Source organism: Aquila chrysaetos, chromosome 20 (genome assembly GCF_900496995.4).
Source record: "Aquila chrysaetos chrysaetos chromosome 20, bAquChr1.4, whole genome shotgun sequence".
NCBI classification, from domain to species: Eukaryota; Metazoa; Chordata; class Aves; order Accipitriformes; family Accipitridae; genus Aquila; species Aquila chrysaetos.
Window position 1 is genome coordinate 17,997,474 of NC_044023.1, and position 18,447 is coordinate 18,015,920.

General features: G+C 41.0%; 1 protein-coding gene across 2 annotated transcripts; it reads left to right on the forward strand.

The window, feature by feature from the left end:
* The first annotated feature begins 857 nt into the window (after nucleotides 1-857).
* KBTBD8 (kelch repeat and BTB domain containing 8) lies at nucleotides 858-11,104 on the forward strand. 2 transcript variants are annotated; one of them, XM_030043933.2, is made up of 4 exons: nucleotides 858-972; nucleotides 3,324-3,534; nucleotides 4,188-5,302; nucleotides 7,878-11,104. In XM_030043933.2, the coding sequence occupies exons 1-4, from the start codon at nucleotides 957-959 to the stop codon at nucleotides 8,339-8,341; spliced, it is 1,806 nt and encodes a 601-aa protein (XP_029899793.1). In that variant the 5' UTR covers nucleotides 858-956; the 3' UTR covers nucleotides 8,342-11,104. The 2 variants fall into 2 exon arrangements, with proteins under 2 accessions (XP_029899793.1, XP_040974692.1); XM_041118758.1 differs by lacking the exon at nucleotides 858-972 and adding an exon at nucleotides 1,375-2,027.
* The last annotated feature ends 7,343 nt before the right edge of the window (nucleotides 11,105-18,447 follow it).

The window sequence follows — 18,447 nt, forward strand, 5'->3', positions numbered from 1 at the left end:
GAGAAACAGTGCTTTGTGATATTAAAGGTCATTGGCAACAAAATGGTTGCTTGTCTGCTGGAGTCATTCAGCCACTCTCTGTGTAGGATTGGTACGGCTGATCTGGCTGGCCACAGTGTGCTGGGGGTTACAAACACAGGAAAAATAAAAAAGTCTCCCAGTGTGACGAGCTTTTAGACCAAGTAGCTGATTATATGTTTTTCATGAAAGGTCAATTCAGCCTTGTGCAGCTCTGGGTCTTGCATCCAGACACTGCCTTGCCCCTGATCGTGTTCTTGTAGATTTAGGATAGCAGCTGGCATTTTCTTTTTCCCTTTTCTGCTGGTTTTCCAGCAGTGGCCGTGGCGTCTGCTCTCCCTGACCTGTTGGGCAGACAGCTTCTGGGTGAGCTCCCTTCGGGAGGGTTTGCCCCGGGAGGTGCAGGTCAGTGTGGACAGGAGAGAGGCAGCACAAGGCTTGATAAAGCAGGAATTGGTGGGGATTTACTTATGTAGAGAGGCCATTTCTGCTGGGATCCCTTGGAGAGGAAAGGACTCTAGTCCAGGGTGTCCACACGTCCCAGCCTGAGGGCCCCAAAATGGCCGCTCCGCCCTGAGGCGCCCGCCTCCTCGTTGCTACGCGACGGGCAGAGCCCGCCCCCTCCAGCCGCCTCCCGGAAACTACAACTCCCGGGCAGTCCGCACGGGAGGAACTACAACTCCCAGCATGCCCCGCGCGCCAGAGGCCGTGCGGCCCATGTGGCCCGCACTACATTTCCCGGCAGGCAGCGGGGGCGGCGGCCAATCCGCGGGCCCCAGGTTGGTCAGTGCGAGGAGCGGGGTTGGCTTCCGCGGGAGTAAGCGGGTCGCGGAGAGGAAGCGGCGCAGGGGAAGCAGCGCCGGTGACATTTCCTTTCGGGCCGCCCCCCCCACACACCCCCCCCGCCCCTCTCCCGCTGCCGGAGCGGGGCCCCGAGAATGGCAGCGTTAGGAGGTCGGTGCCGCCGGGCCCCCGGGGCGGGTGAACGGGCTGAAGTGAGGGAGCGGCCTGTGGGGTGGGGTGGGGTCGCTGCTGAGGGGTGTTGGGGCCTATGTGTTGAGGGGTGTCTCTGCCCCGGGGGGGGGGGGGGGGCATGTAGAGGAGGGGTGTTGGGACCTCTCTGGTGGAGGTTGTTGGGGAGGTTGCTCCGTGGGGGGTGTCCGTGGGGAGCGTGGTGTGAGGGAGGGGTGCTTGGGGTCCCTGGGCTGAGGGGTGGGTGGGTGGGTGGGCCCTAGGAGGCCCAGGGGTGCTTGGATGAGGGGCTTGGAGTGTGGGGTGTCGCTTTCGTGTGGGGAAGGTAATAGCAGAGGAAGGTGCCTGGGAGGCGTCTGTGGGGGTTGGGGTCAGGGGTGTGAGGTAAGAGGACGCCTGAGTGAGGGCCTGTATGTGGGGAGAGAGCAGTACGGCGTGAGGGGAGGTGTGCAGTGGTACTGTGCTTTGTTAGGGTGGAAGGAGGGTTTGCTGTGAGGGACATCCCCACACTGTGGTCTGTGTGAGGGGACCTGAGCCGAGAGGGAGGAGTGGGGTTGTCCATGGTGAAAAGCTTCTGTGAAGGTGGGTGTGTGGGGAGTGGAGAAAGGAGGGGTGTCTGAGAAACTAATGCAGAGAGTATTTGGGGGTGATGTTTGGGAGGAATGGAGTTAAAATTTTGAGGTGCAGGTGAGAGGAATATTAATAGAGGAAAAAGGTGCTTGAGGCAGGAGGGAGAAAATGATGGTGATGAAAGTGACTGGGACAGTTTTATGGGGTGAAAGCTGTAATGTGCATAGTGTCAAGGATTAAATAGGAAAAACTGGAATACAGGGATGAGTATCTATTCCAGCACTGGAAGGTGCCTTGATCGCATGTGCTCATTGCCTGAGTGACTGACAGGGTCAGAGAAGGAACTATTTTGCATCTTTTTCACTGTTAGAAAGTAAATGAAACTCTTCTGCAATGGTAGCTACATCAAAGTTTTCTTGTACATCAAAGCTTTGCTAGGTAGGAAGCCTTGGAACCGATCTAGCAAGGTATTATTTACTTGGAATTTGCTCACTTGTGATTAACATTGTTTCTAAACAAGTACAAGTACAAATTCTCCCCTTCCCTAATGATTGGTTAGTTTTGAATCTTGGAGCTCAGTTACTGTGATAAACTCCCCTGTTGTAGATCTTACCTTTAAGTATTTACTGTTGTATTGGGGGGGGGGGGGGGAAGTGTTTTGAAGACTTTCGCTAACAGTACTTTGAAGAGACACCGACAATATTTGGCCCCGAGCCTGCCATGGGAAATGTGTGCCCAACAGCAGATGCCTACTGATTTAATTGTGACTGTGCTCAAAGCTGTGTCTGAATTCTGAGTATGAGAAATTGTAACTGCTGTATATCACCACGAGTTAGAATTTAAATCTCCTATTCATCATCAACATTGTTGTTCACTATCCTCTTTACCCCTTTGTGTTGCCCAAAATTTGTTGGAAGCATTCTCCGTTGTAGTCAGCAGCTTTACCTGATTTGCAGCTCTTACCACCTAATGTTTTTCTTTTGAGCTCGCCTTTGTTGTTGTTGCGTAAAAATTTTGTCGCTATTACGAAACAGATTTTTGTGCTTGAGATATTGCTCAATTTTCACGTTGGGATTTACTTCATTAGGCATATCGCATGTTACTTAGAAGCATGTGCTCCACTTTATATGTTTTCACAATGATATGTGAGCTTCATACCTGAGTAATTTTAAATGGTAATTGTATTTTATTTGTAAAGAAAAACATGTAACTGTATATACAAATTTAGGTGAATTTAAGTTTGTTGCCCAACATACTTACTGTAGGGCTGTTTCTTCATGAGTCTGTGCTATTAACCATCACTTGTGTAAGTTAGGAGCCAGTTCCTGTTTCAGTGTAAAGTTAACTATGTACATATAGACTGGCATAATGGTGATGTAGGTTGGGGGCTTATTTTATTCTTCTCCATTCTTTGCTTTTTCCATTCTATAAGTTAGTAAGCATTGTGATTCTTGACTTTATTTCCCCCCTCCACAGTGATATGTAATAAATATGAACTATTTATATGATTTTTTTTCTTAATTGATATAATTTTATAGGTTAATGGTAATCTACATGTACATTGGGAAAAGGGAAAAAAAATGGAGGTATCTTTATTCACCCTTGAAAATGTTAGACTTGCTGTTGATGGACGGTGACAGTGAGGAAGTATGGAATATTAATTTGTGCTAATTCTTGTTCGTGCATGGTTTTCTTAATGCGTGTGGGGTTTTGTGGGGTTGGTTTTCTGTTTTTTGTTAAACAGTTTCAATTTTGCTTTTTAGAACCAAGTAAGTTTTCACAAACACTGAACGGAATTCCTTCTTCAAACACAGTCAGCAGTGGAATGGACCCCTTCCATGCTTGTAGTATTCTTCAACAGCTTAAAACCATGTATGATGAAGGACAACTGACAGATATCGTAGTGGAAGTGGATCATGGGAAAACATTTTCCTGTCACAGGAATGTTCTTGCTGCAATCAGTCCTTATTTCAGGTATGATAGTCCATTGTTCTAGTGGTGATCGCCAAAGAAGAATTATAACTTATTTTCATTAAATGAAAATTTAAAAAAATCACACCTATACTAATATTCCATGTAATTATAGATAATATAGTACACCTAGTAAGTTAAGATTACTGTTCTCTTAACGTCAATTAATTGTTACTGTCTGTTTATCAAAGGAAGGTTTCACTGGAGAAAATGTCACATTATTAAAAAAACCCAAACAAAAATGCCTCCAGTATTTGAGGGTATCTTGGATACAGTAACAGCATAGTTAAACTACTTGTTTACTTTTCAAGTTACATATTCTAGCAGGCTAGAATATGCATATGAAATAACATGTTGAAAGTTGAGTGCAAAGACTTGGATATGTCAAGAGCTTTGCTTGTAAACTGAGTGAATTTTAATATGGGCTTAGTGAGATAATTAAGCAAGAAATTCCACCTTGCCACTTTTGTTTCAGTAAGTCTAGAACTGATCTTAAATTTAGGTACCCAAACAGGGCAGTGTAACATCACTGATAAATATATTTGTGCTGATATAAGGGCAAACACATTGGGATTAACTGTACAATATAATTTCATTTCTTATACCTGTAGTTAAAAGGTAATTACAAATAAACTGCTAATATTTTTCTTTTGTAGATCTATGTTCACTAGCGGCCTTACAGAGAGTACCCAGAAAGAAGTTCGTATAGTTGGTGTTGAAGCAGAGTCAATGCATTTAGTATTGAACTATGCATATACCTCCAGAGTAATGCTGACAGAGGCCAACGTTCAAGCTTTGTTCACTGCAGCTAGTATCTTCCAGATCCCTTCCATACAAGACCAGTGTGCTAAATACATGATCAGTCATTTGGACCCACAGAACTCCATTGGGGTATTTATCTTTGCTGATCACTACGGTCATCAGGAACTCAAAGACAGATCACAAGACTACATTCGTAAAAAGTTTCTGAGTGTCACCAAAGAGCAAGAATTTCTTCAGTTGAGAAAAGACCAACTGATAAGTATACTCGACAGTGATGATTTAAATGTAGACAAAGAAGAACATGTTTATGACAGCATTATAAGGTGGTTTGAGCATGAACAAAATAAGAGAGAAGTGCACCTTCCAGAAATATTTGCCAAATGCATCCGTATGCCTCTGTTGGAAGAGACATTTTTAGAGAAAATCCCTCCCATGTTTGCACAGGCTATGGCCAAAAGCTGTGTACAAAAGGGACAACATAGTGCCAATGGCTATACACAACGGCTTGGAATGACCGCTTCTGAAATGATCATATGCTTTGATGCTGCCCACAAACACTCAGGAAAGAAGCAAACAGTGCCTTGTTTAGATTCGGTCACAGGGAGAGTGTTTAAACTATGCAAGCCACCAAATGACTTGAGGGAGGTTGGAATTCTTGTATCTCCTGATAATGATATTTATATTGCGGGTGGTTACAGACCAAGCAGCAGCGAGGTCTCCATTGACCACAGAGCAGAGAGTGATTTTTGGATGTATGATCACTCTGGCAATAGGTGGATTCCGAAAGCTCCTTTGTTGCGAGCCAGAATAGGCTGCAAATTGGTTCATTGCTGTGGTAAACTGTATGCAATAGGTGGTCGCGTTTATGAAGGAGATGGGCGAAACTCACTCAAGTCTGTGGAGTGTTATGACAGCCGAGAGAACTGTTGGACAGCTGTCTGTCCAATGCCGGTAGCAATGGAGTTTCATAGTGCTGTGGAATATAAGGATAACATCTATGTTTTACAGGGTAAGGTGGTTTGACTGACTATATGGTGTTTTATTGGAAGTGTGGGTTGTTCAATCCAACTGTCTGCACTCTCTTAAGCACCTTAGAAGATCCAAGTTTCCTGGACATTTAAAGAGTGGCCAGGACAATGGGGTGGCAAGAAAGCTAGGGAGAGCAGTGGGCAAGGAAGAGGGAGGTTGCTGCTTGAGTTCTTGTGCACTGGGAATGTGTCACTACGTTGTAGTATTGAGTTATTGCACAAATGGCAGTTTTGGTGGTGTTCTAAGTCAACAGTATAGTATTAAATTTTACTGTGAAATTTCTTTATTAAATCTTCTTTATCTGGGTGAAATGCACTAGTGTTGAAGAAAGTATATTGTCCTATGAAAAAGCACTTTGCATTTTATTTAGCTAAACCTGTGAAAATTCCTGGTGTCTGTATTCTTGGCGACTTGTAAAAGTCAATTAACCACTGTAGGCCTCCGTTTTCTGCCCTACCCTGCTTTTTGAAGTCATCCTAGTAACTAAGAAAGATGATTTATCTCTTTCTAGTTAGCTCTGTTTCTTTGGTCAGTAATTATAGTACTGCCTTTACATCCTTTCTTCTGGTAAATGATCAGACTTATTGGTGTATTAGAGATTGATTCTTAACTGAATAAAAAGGATCAAAGGGAATGGATCAAATTATTTATTCTTCCCTTTATTTTTTTTATGGAGATCTTGTATAAAATACGTATTTTTATGTATGCCTGAGCCATATAGCAGTCTACACTTAAAAAGGCTGAGACTGGTCTACGAGGCTGTAGCAAGAGTCCCAAGAAGTGGAAAGAAAGGAGGAGGGGGTGTCTTGGTTATGCTTTGCTAAGGTCCACCTGTGTAAACACCTGCAGAAGTTGGGGTCTTGGATCCATACCAGCTCCCTCTTTGGGTCACTTTCCATACAAAGGAAAGAAACAGGATAGAGAATACTGTAAGGTCATTGTTATTTACCAGAAGAAGTCAGCCTGATTTCTTGACTTTGCATTCCTGCTACTTGGTAAGGTTGGTGGGCTTCTGTGTGATTTGCAGAGAGTTTTCTTCTTCTTTCATTGTTTCTGTATCAGGTTTGACTCTTGTTGGTTGTGGCTTTAAATAATTCTGTTACACTAGCAAGTTCTCTCAATCTGTCTCTTCTGTTGGGTCAGACGTCTGCTTTAGATGGTTAAAAAGGAATGCTGAAGAATATTTAACTTCGTAGAGTATTTGTTCATCCTTTAAATGTTTCTTAGAACTGCTAAGAAGTGGATATTATTATAAACTATAGAATAAGAGTGCATCTTGTTTACAAATTTTAGCTGCACTAATTCTGTGCTTCACTGGTTTAAACAACAACTCAATGCTCGCATGAATAAGCAAGCTACTTCACTGTGCTAACGAGCAAATTATAAAGATTCGTCTTATGGGAAATAGGCAACTTTTCTATTTGAGTGTGGTAGATAAAACCTTGATTGAGTTTCACTGAAGTAGTATAAAAAAGTTAACTTTCAATAATTTTTCTAGAGAAAGCTCGTAAGTTTTAAGTAGTCAATAAGGATTGATAAGAGTGTTAAAATGCCAACGGAACGCAAGTGTCAGTCGTAGGAGGTTACACTGTGGAACAAAAATGGGTAATCAAAAAATTTATTATCTGTAAGACTTAATCTCTCAAGCTATGTTCCACCCATTTTACTGTATTATTTCTGTATTCTTTGTTATATTTGAGGTGCTCGGTTACACAGCAGCTTGGTTAAAATTCTTAAAATAGCCATGTGAATTTATATATGATTTGAATTATGCTATTATTTCGCAAATGTTAGGCCTTTCTTCCCCCAGGCTTTACAAAAGATAAGGTGGTCTTTATCCATGTTCTCTTCATCAAGTTTGCAGAGCATGAGCTTTCAGTCATCTGAATTTCCATTATGTACAGTCTGTAGATGCTACTCTGTGCAGTCAACAGAAGAGGTGTTTTATAGTCTAATTGCAAAACTAATGATGAATCAGTAGCTTCTTGCAAGTATTCACCTGGCATCCTTTTAAGCAAATCAACCTAAATGTGTAACCCAGCCACCTGATACAAGTAGCTTTAAAATCTGTGTGTAGTACAAGACACAAGTATTTGCTCAGATTTAACAACTTTTCAAGCACTGAATTCTGAGACTCCACAGTCTGTAGATGACGGATGTAGATGAAGATGTTACGGAATGAAACAAATACTTCAGACACTTCAAGACTGGAATCTTGAAAGGTGGTGTCCCAAATTACTAAGCATGGTTTAGAAGTAGTAAAGGATAGCTAGGAAATATGTAAAATGTTGTATTTCTGTTGTGCTTCAAATTCCTTCTTCTTCAGCTGGAATAGAACCTCAAAGTAGTTTTTACTCATGCTATTAATATTTTTGTAATGCACTTGAAAGAAAGCAGACAATGGTGCTAGGATTTTTGTTATGGGACCAAGGCTTTTAAAAATTGGTAGACTGTTTCTGTCTGTGGAAGAACATACCTGAAAACTTAGTAGCTGCAGAATTACTTTTCTGGAAATGAAGCATAAGTTATGTTTTATTTTTCCTCTCTCTTTTCAGGGGAATTTTTTCTCTGCTATGATCCTCAGAAGGATTACTGGGGATTTTTGACCCCAATGACTGTGCCTAGAATCCAAGGCTTGGCAACTGTATACAATGACTCCATCTACTACATAGCTGGAACCTGTGGAAACCATCAACGTATGTTTACCGTAGAGGCCTATGACATTGAACAAAATAAGTGGACTCGAAAAAAAGACTTTCCGTGTGATCAGTCCATTAATCCGTATATAAAACTCGTACTCCTCAAAAATAAACTCCATCTGTTTGTCAGAGCTACTCAAGTCACTGTTGAAGAACATGTTTTCAGAACCAGCAGGAAGAATTCACTCTACCAGTATGATGAGGTTACTGACCAATGGCAAAAAGTATACGAGACTCCCGATAAGCTCTGGGATTTAGGTCGGCATTTTGAATGTGTTGTTGCTAAATTGTATCCACAGTGTCTTCAGAAAGTTATTTAATTTTTTTTTCAGTAACAGGCCTTAGTGATTTCAGTGGTAATCTGATGCTAGAGGAAACATGTCTTAAAAGAAAACAAAGAAATTCTGTCAGTATTTATTGTAAGCTGAAACAGACAGTTTTTTGTATATGGGGATGGGTGCTCTTTAAAGGTTGCAGTCTGGGGAGGGAATTACTGGTTCAGTTTCATATTTACTGATATTTTCCTGGGAAATGAGAAGGAGGTTACAAAGTGCAATTATCAGCATTTTTTTTTCTGGTAAACACTTAATCATGTCATACTAGAGGGGTGTTTTTGTGGTAAGAGCAAATTAAGTGGAAGAGCCAGGATAACTATGCACTACAGTGAAAGAAAATCTAGCATTAATAGCTAAGGATGTCCAAGATGTTTTGAAGTGACTTTTCTTTATTTCTCTTTTTTTTAAATACGGGTAAATTTGAGGCAATATCACTAAGTTGTTGGTTTTTTTTTTTTTTTTTTTTAATTTTAGACTGAAAGTACATAGAGGAATAGTAGATCCTGATTCACGATGATTTTTTTTTTTGTACTGTTCTTGAAGTCTGCTAAGATGTTTGTGATTTTGTTTGTGCACTACAATTTGGGAGAAAAACTCAAGTCAGAATTGGAACATGGAGTACCTTTGCCCCAGAAGGAGGCCTGTTCAGATTATTGTACCACTTCCTGTCTGGATTTTTGTTAAAATTGAGCTTAATGATAGGGACAGGAAAAATCCTAACACCTATTTTCTGCCACATAGATGTAGTGCTGTAAAAACATTTTTTTTTAACACTGCTTAAAACCTTTTTTTCATCCCATAAAGGGCTTTAACCCAAAAGTTGATGGTGCTAGTACGTTTTTAATACTTGTTTGTCTGAAATGGTCTAGCCTTATGCTACTGTTTAAGACAGCCTGTTATTTTTCGTTGAGTGTGTGTCTGTCTTGAGGCCCTGTCCTGTCATCATATTGTCTTTTTTAACATAACATTTTTACTGCAGTGGTATTCTTGCACAGAATGGTGACAGGATATGGCCTTAATAATATTGATTTTATTATTTTTCTTTTTCTGTGGGGTGTTCATTCTGTCTCCACTAAAGTACAGTGCTATGTGCAGAGTTGGCACGTGCTCCAGTAATTTGGAAGTGTAGCTTAACTTTACAAGTTGTTTTTCTTTCCTCCCTGCAATCAAGCCCTCAGATAACTTCTATTTCATTCTGATCTATAATGTGAAAATTTGCACTACTGAGCTGTCTTCATCATCCAGTGTATTAAAGCAAAATTGACAATAAGTGTCCATGGCTTAAATAATCTTAGATGCAAATATAGAATAGGGATCCAATATATTGCAACACTTTTCTCTATGTATTTAACATTTAGCTTATTTTTAAGAAGTAAATAAGTTCAAAGTTCAGCCTCTACTTCAGTAGTGAAAACTGGATTTGAAAGGGAAAAGATGAATCCTAAAACTCGTATCAGCTGTAATTTGCCAGGTTTAATTTGTTACAGCTCTAATTTTTGCAGAGCTGTGAGTATGTTATCTTACTCTTCCCTATTTTCTCAAATTGACCTAAGTAAAGCAGTTAACTTGAAATGGCAATGGCCATCACTGGCTGTAAGTGCTTACCATTATCTGGCTTAACAGCTGATATTTCAGTAAGCCAAATATTTAGCTCATTGTTTATCCCCCTGGCATGGCTGAGGATTTGGATAATGTTTGTTTACTATGTGGTCTTACTGTTCCCAAATGGAATCTTTCTAATACATGAAAATACTCGCCTGGTTCTATTTCTTAATTCTTGCACAAAATGTTTAAAAGGCAAAAACAAACAAAAAAACTGTGAAATGAAAAGGAAAAAAAAAAAAAATGCCTCTTTGCATTACATACCTCATCTTCCAGAGATTCACCAAACCGCTTCTTTAAAATGCGAGCGCCTGAATTTTTTTTCTGAAGTTGAAGTTGACAATTCTTGCTAAGACTGCATTTTCCAACAGTGTTGAGGTGTGTTGTTTCTTTGTTTAGTTTTCTTCTGGATACTGTTTTTTATATATATATATATCTCCATAGCCAAGAATAAGAGTTTGTTTTTTTTTTTTTTAAAGTACAACTAATTTCATTTTTAGAATTATCCTTAGTCCTTGGCTAGCTCTCTTTGCGCTGTTGTAGGCCTCTAGCTGCAAGCTTTCTGAAGCACCCTCCCTAACAGTGTTGCATTTGTGTGTAAAACCATTTTTTTTTTTTGCAAAGTGTTATGTAACTTTTTTCTTGATTTTTTTTTTTGTTTTTTTTTTAAGCTTGGTTGAATATTTACAAGACTTCTTGCTGCTTTTTGACAATCTTCTATATTTATTTAGTAGAACAAATTTCAATATATTACTTGAAACTATGAAATAGAATTGAGTTAGCAATTGACTGGTCATGTGATGTATAGAAGTACAATATGCTGTGGTTAATTCTGCAGTAGGTTTGTTAATTTTGTTTATCTGCACTAAAGTACGAAGATCTCCATTCTGTTTAACCATTCGAACTGAGGGTGTGATCCAAGTCTGTAATGTGTTTAAAAGCTAAATCCTGGAACTTGCCGTGGGAGTAGAATATACTAAATCTTGTGCATGAGGAGTTTAAGACAGTAATGTTGCTGTGACATTTTGCCAATTCTTAGATGCTTCTACATTTTGCTGAAAGTCAGATTCCTGGTAAAGTTTTGCTTTAGAGTCAGGCTTAAGTAAACTTGCACAGCACAAAAAAAAAAAAAAAAATGCACCAAAGGTACTGATAATATTTAAACAGTAATCTGTACATTTTTCCCCACGTGGTGTTTCTTTTCTGCATTCATTTTTCCCTTTATTAAATGAATTTCTAGCATTGTAAGGACTTACGTGAGTGTAAATCTCTTTTTCCAAAATTATTAGTTACTTTAGAAGGAGACATTTTGTAATTTCCACTTGATTTCATCAGTAAAATTTAGAATAACTAAAAGCAGTTTTGGTGCACCAAACATGCAGTGTATGTATGTTCTACAAGAAATCGAAGAGCTCCCTGTTCATAAGGCTGTTTAGAAGTGGCATCCAACATTCAGTGCTCAGGTATGTTAGTAAGAAGTACTGTAGTCCTATGAGGGCAAATGTGTGGATTTTTAAACATTTTGCCATAATTGCACAATTTTGCATTTTTACTTAATGTCATGTTATGTTTCTTAAAATAAACCTATTGTTGAAATACAATGGAGTTCAGCTGGTTTTGTGATAAATCTCTTGCATGCATTTTAGTAAGTTTCTGAAAATTAACCCAATGATATATCTTTTTGATGCGTGTTCAGTTCTTCTATTTCTGCACTTGTGTGTCTCAGCCATATGTAATGTCACTTTTTTTTTTTTTTGAAGGCAGTACTGTGCTATTGCTTAAGTTGGAAGGTGCTTTGTTCTGCTTTTTTGTCTCATTCCTTGCGGCTATTCAGGTCTAACTTCTCATTTGCTTACACACAGGTGATGTCGTCTTTTCCCTTCCCTTCCTCCCTGTCTTTGGCTGGAGCTGGCATCCCAGCAGGAATGTCAAGTCGGGCTTTCCAGTCTGATAATACTTTTATATTGGAAAACCCTTCTTACTGAGTTTCCCAGCATCCTTACTTAGTAGGGAAGTTAATTCCCAGGTGGTAAAGGGGATGGAGAGAGCACAGCGATGCTGGTTGCAAAGGAGCCTGCTGCAGAGCTGAGAATGAGAGGCCTCCTCTCCTCTAGCTGTTTAAGCAAAACACCAGCATTCTATGTGGCTTCTGATGTAGTGATAGAGCTTGGTGCATCTGCTTGTAAATTATACTTTTTATTCAAGAACCTTCGTTCCCTTTCAGAGACTGTCTAATGACTGTAGCAGTGATGCTAAGTCTTTGCAGCCCAGGAAAACAACATGAAGTTCTCTCGTTTGGGAAGGCACTCCTATTGTCAGGTTCTTGCAGGCATTATTTCCACCCTCTCACCCCCTCAGCCCCCGCCTGTAAACTCGTCTGGGTGTGATTTGAAGACTGTTCACCTGGCAGTTTGGCCACAGCAGAAGCAATTTGGGAGTCCGCGCTAGTGGTGGTTGTGTATCTTCAGATGAACTCTGCCACATGTGATCAGTAAGTCAGACTGGGCTGGCTGCCTAGGCTGTCTGTGCAGCAGGCTGATGGGGCAGACTGCTCGTGAGCTACGCAGTGCGGTACCCACCTTTCTGGAGGCTGCTGCATGACGATCCTAACCTTGGGTGAGTTTGTGCTAACAGATCCATGCTCCTGGTCACTGGTTCAGAATGGTACACTCCCTCCAGTCAGACTGAATAGCAGCCTGCAGCTCTCCAGTTACAGCACCCAGGGGTCCCAGCCTCTTTATATTATGACTGGTTTATTTTGTCTGATCACAGCATTGTCCATCATATAGCTGAGCTCCTTTTCCTCCAACCTAGGACAACGTGTAGTGGATAATTTTGATATCTTTTCTGTTTGCAGCTTTCCCTGCTGGAGAAGTTAGCCAGCACCGCAAAGGCACTGCTTGCCTTCCTGCATTTGTGTCCAGATCTGCAGCTGCTCTGTTAAAAAACACGGATGTGTCCTCTTGAAGACCTAGCAGAAAAAGTGATGAAGTCAGCACAGAGGAGGTAGGCTTGCTGTTTAACTTACTTTAGTGGGCTGAATAAAGCAACAATGCACACTAAACTGTATGCATTCTCTACTTGCTTCCACATCCAAGGACTCAGCTGGGGCCATGAAATACTAATGGCTGCTCTTAGGCAGACAGGTCTAACTAGATTTGGCTGTACTTCCGTGCTGTCTCTGGAGTTTGCTAATAAAATAGTGAGTGAGAGTCCAAATTGTCCATCCCCAGTATGGAGTTGCAGTTGTAGTTACCAAATACTTGAATGGTAAAAGCATCCTAACCTGAGTCTCCCTGTCTGCTGTCTCCTTTGGAGCACCTTTGCTCTGTCCAAAACTCTAAGGACTTAGAAGGGAAAATCCTCTAGTGCCATGTGATGGCAACACGCTAGTAGGTAATGAACTGTTGGGACTTAAAGAAATCAAGAAAGAGCTGAAGCTGACAAGAACAAAAAAGAGACCTCCCTCTGCGATCCCCAAGGGAAAAAGTTATATCAAAGCAAAATAACAAGAGACTGCAAGAAAAAGATAACCAAATTGCACTGGCTTCCTGAGGACAAATCAAATTAACTTGGGGTCCACAGTTTGGACAAAGCTAAAGTTTCAGAAGCTAACTGGAATTATCTCCTTATAAGTTTGTGGGTTTTTTCTTTCTTTCTTTCTTTCTTTTTTTTTTTTTTTTTTTTAACCAGAGGGGAAAAGAAACTGAACCGAGCAGTTGAGGCAGAGGCCTCAGTGAGCGCCTCACTCTTCAGATATATCTGAATGGTTCTTGTGCTTCACTGCAGTGCTCATGGCTCTTTCAAAAAGATGTCAGTGTATCTATGAGTTAAGTAGTAGCTGTTATCTGGTTTATAAAATATGTTTATGGAGATACCTGCAAACTTTCAGCTAAGTCATCAAAGTCATATCTGGAAGGCACTCTGGGTTTGTAATGGTCAGGAAGGGGGATCAGAGCCAAAACTGGGACAGGAGTAGTTCGACCATGTTCAGGAGTAGTTCGACCATGTTCTTTGATTCTCTAATTTCTCATTTGCTCTCATGGCAAAAAAATAGATAAATGAATTGGCCCCCTGTGCCCCAAATTTCCTAGTAGCTCTTGTGAAATCCTCTTAACGCTTGGCATGCATTAGAATGTGAAATAATGCACAGCAACGGCTGAGATAACTTTGCATGGCCAGGTTAACCTTTTCGGGTATGAGGAGGGCTAACAGCTAACTAAGGGAACAGTTTTGCCACAGTTTGGCAAATGATTATACTCTCTAAGCGTCAAAGAAGATTTTCCTTCTTTGGACGCTAAAGTAAATTGCGATGTATTTTTTGAAGAGAGAAATAGATGGGCACTTGAGAGACTGTTTTTGTCCTGAGAAGGGTGGAATTCTTTTCTGGCCATGTTGTTTTTACTTTCAGACATCTTCTGAGAAGCAAGGCATGTTATTTTGGAAGCATTTGCTGGAGGAATGGAACACCCACCCCCGCCCCCCAAAAATAAAGTAGGATTACTTAAATGAAATAATCCACCAGCTTTGTTCCATGGCAGTCCACTTTCATGAATCCATGCTCTGGTTCTTCATAGACCCAAAGCCATGAAGAAGTACACTCACGTATGCTGCGTGCAAGGGAATATCTCACAGTGGGGCACTCGTGTGCAGTCAATAGGTGGAGAAAAAACCACCCAGCCGTTGCTTTCTCCTTATCTCTTTGCAACATGTACTCCCCTCTCTGCCTCTCGAAGGGGGAAAAGTTAGACCGACAAAGCTTGACTATCCCCCCTTTCTTAACATCTAGTTAAGGTCCCATGTGCCTCACTGCTGGTTTATGTGTTTCTGTACTTCACACAAATAATAATGCAAATCTCCACTGTAAAAGGCAGCTATTTATTAACTTTAGCTCAGTTTATGTGATCAAGCTACAGTTTAACAAGTTGTTTCAGGAGTGAGAAAGCTAACTGATTTCTAATGTATCTCTCCATAGTGGATTTTCTGAAGCATAACAGAGATTGTGTTTTTCAGCTTTCCCTTAGGGGAGGTGGCAGTGGGATCTCTTTCCTTATTAGCCAACTAATTGCACACAAAACCTGTACAGGCACTTTACATCTTTGAAAGCTTTGACCCTCCGCAAAATGTAATTTAAACCAGACACCATCTCAAAAGTTGAGGTGTGTGTGGTAGCAGATAGTGAGAGTGACTGAGCACATGTACAAACCCCTAAATACTGTGTTTCCTCATGGAAAAATTGCTAAAAATCCCCACTTGGAGAACATGTGGCTGGGTTTGACTGTTTTGGAAGGGTTAGGGAAGCTTCCTGCATGTCATAAGCGTTGAGTAAAGAAGGCATATGCTTGCCTGAAGAGGAACAAAAGGTGAGTAGGTAAAGCGTGATGTCCTACTCTTCATAGTACCTGAGTGATAGTGAGGCCTTCCGAGTGTGGAAGGACCATTGCATGCATTCTATAGAAGTGGGTCACAGGTTTCTCCTATGTCCTAGCACTTTCTGTGGCTGTGGACCAGGACAGAGCCTGGCCCCACAGCCACGACAGCTTAACAGGACAGGAGGCTGTGTGCCCTGACAGGCTGTTACCGTCTTTAAAGTGTGGAGTCTGACCTGTTAAAAGACAGTATGTGCTTATATAGATCTTTAAGTGTCACTGAGTACTAGCAATGGTAACATACCTGTAAAACGTCAACCAGAATAGTACCAGATAAATCCATTTAAAGGAATGCTCTCTGTTTTCCCATGTCTCCTTAGACCTGCAGATGACCTCTGTTCTGCAGCTTTTACTGTCACAGAAAGCTGGCAACATCCAGTCGGAATGTAAGAGGTATGAACTGTATGCTTGGTTTGTGCCAACTTTTGATTCTCTCTTTTTAATGATACATATATAGTTTTTGATTATCTGTAAGCTCAGTTCTAAATTTCATTAGATTAATTAATTTGAAGTCAAGATGGTATGTGATACATCAGCTGCAGAAAAATATTTGCAGACAAATTTTGAATTAGTTTATACCCTTCCAGTTTGATTCTGTTCATATTCCTTCAGTAACAGATTTCTTCAAACGTTCTGAGAAGTTCAGGGCAGGGATATTTGGTGAACATCAAATTAACCTCCCACAGCCAATAAATGAAGTGCTTAAATTGTATTTACTCTGCAATTTTGCATTTTGTTTTTCTTAAACAAAAGAAATAAAGCATGTACCACATTTTACATCAAAACTAGTATATGGAGAGCAAGTGTTGAGAAGAAAGAGCCATCTGATTAGTCAAATTTCAATTTTTCATAGGCCAATGAAATAGTAAAGGAGAGTTTCTGCTGCTTTTGTCTATCTCGACCACCGATGGAGGTGACCAAGGTTTTCCAAAGTGATTTTGAAAAGTATTCTCAATAGTTTGAATTGCTGTTGCATCTGAAGTGCATACAAATGGTCACAGCCCAATAACTATCAGCAGAAAACTGTTATAATTTAAGCAATTGCTATTAACACAGAGGTGGAAGGAGGGACAATATAATTTCACAAAGGCAAATTCATGTTTTGATTTGGTAAAGCATCAGTCTAAAATGGCTCAGAACCAAGGGTACTAGCAAGTGTCTGCAAGCAAAGGAGAAAGAACATTTTTGGAAGAAAAAGACTAGCAGTGTAGAAGCTACTTAATTCTAAAAGTCTAAAGGAATTTCACCTTTTGCAATGCCATTAAGTTTTTACAATAACATTCCTAAAGGTGTAGTGTTGAAAGAAATGATTCTCATGAACTCCAGGTCTGGTGTGATTGCAGCCTCTTCAATAGGCAGCATCTGATGACCTCCTATGGGACAGAGCACAGAGGACCACATGCATCTCAAACAATCTGTAATGAATTCTCATGTAAGGATTTATTCCTTTTAGAAGACAGAAAAACACCAGATATGCTCGTTATATTTCTGGTTGTAAAACATTTTTAGATAGAATAACTGGTAGAAGCCATGACCAGTGAGGTAGAAAGAGCTGAACCGTAAGATTGATCCAACCAAGGTAAGTCCAATTGGTATTCTCTCCCTGACAGTGAATTAATGGTGGATACCTGGGGAGACAAGAATGGAGCTAGCTGTCAATACTCCCCAGTCTCCAGCAATTTGCAATCTGCAATGCCAGAAGTGGCATCTTTGTATGTATCCATCCCTCAACGGATTTCTCCCAAGCATTTTTCTTGCTGTCTTTTGACCATTGGAGACTTTTTTAGCATGCTGTTACTATTGTGTGGTTTGTGTCCTGTATTTGTGAGAAGAACATCTGAGCTGGCTGCGATAGCACTGGTGGCAGCCTTTCTTATTAATGTAAACTGGGAGCTAGGGCATGGTTTTAAGCATTCATTGTGTCCTTGCAAGGAAGATATTTTTGCTGGGGCAATATGAAATAGCATGGATGACTGCATGTGGCTGGCTACAAGGCAGGAAATACAGGTTACAATAGATGCTGACTTGCAAAGTTAGCTTGGATGAATCATTTTTCTCTTTGTGTGTGTTTACCTTTCTGCCGAGTTTTCTACTCAGATTGGATGAGAACATTACCCTGGCCCACCTACAGTCAGCTTTTTTCTTTTTTTTTCTTGTGCTTAAGTAGTGCGTTGCAGCGTCTGGATTATAAACACGGCAGGGGAATGTTTTAAATCCCCCAAACGGGGATTTGCAACGTAAGTCTTGTGGAAACATTCTTACTGAATTTGGGTTATATAAACCTCCGCAAAGCACGGACTCGTGTTGTGGACATCGCTCGCTCACTAGTCCAAGTCAACTGCTCGACTGCTGGCAAGAAATTCAGGAAGTTTCTGTACCCCCTGCCCTCACTCCAGGGTGAAATTCACCCCTTGATAAGTGTTGCCATGGCCTGTGAACCCCTTCATTTGTTCCTGAGTGAACAAACTAAGTCTGATGCAGGATTTTAGGTGACCTAGAGGTCATGCAAAAGAATTTCAACCAGGTTAAAATTGCTATAGCAGGATGGGCAAAGATAGGCGCTTTCCGTATGCCAATTCCCCCAGAGGACAGTGGGAGCAGAGCCTGCAGAAACGTGTCATGAAGAAAGAATAAGTTAATATGTACAGGGAAGAGAGGGAGGAAGGAAAATGGATATCTGACAAATAATTTATTAACATCCACAGAGATCTGAGAAAGGCCAGCACTCTGAGGCACCGCAAATGGGGAGTTTGCCCTGAATTTGTCCCTGGTGGGCGAAAGACCATCCCTGTTCATGAAAGGTTAGTTAATGTGGGATGTGGTTGCCTTTCGATGTAATTTGAGGGGTCGGATGGCAGAGGGTGTTGGAAGTTACAGAAAGGTCTTGCATCCGAGGATACAGCCTCTGATCTCAACCTTTGATCTTAGCTGCATCTGGGGTGGGGGAAGAGTTCAGCACATGGCTTTAAAAGCCGAGTAGGTCACTGCCAGGGGAGCCAGCAACAGGAGTGCTACAGGGAGGGGAGTCCGAGTGGTACCCACCTCTGCTGCAGCGAGAGC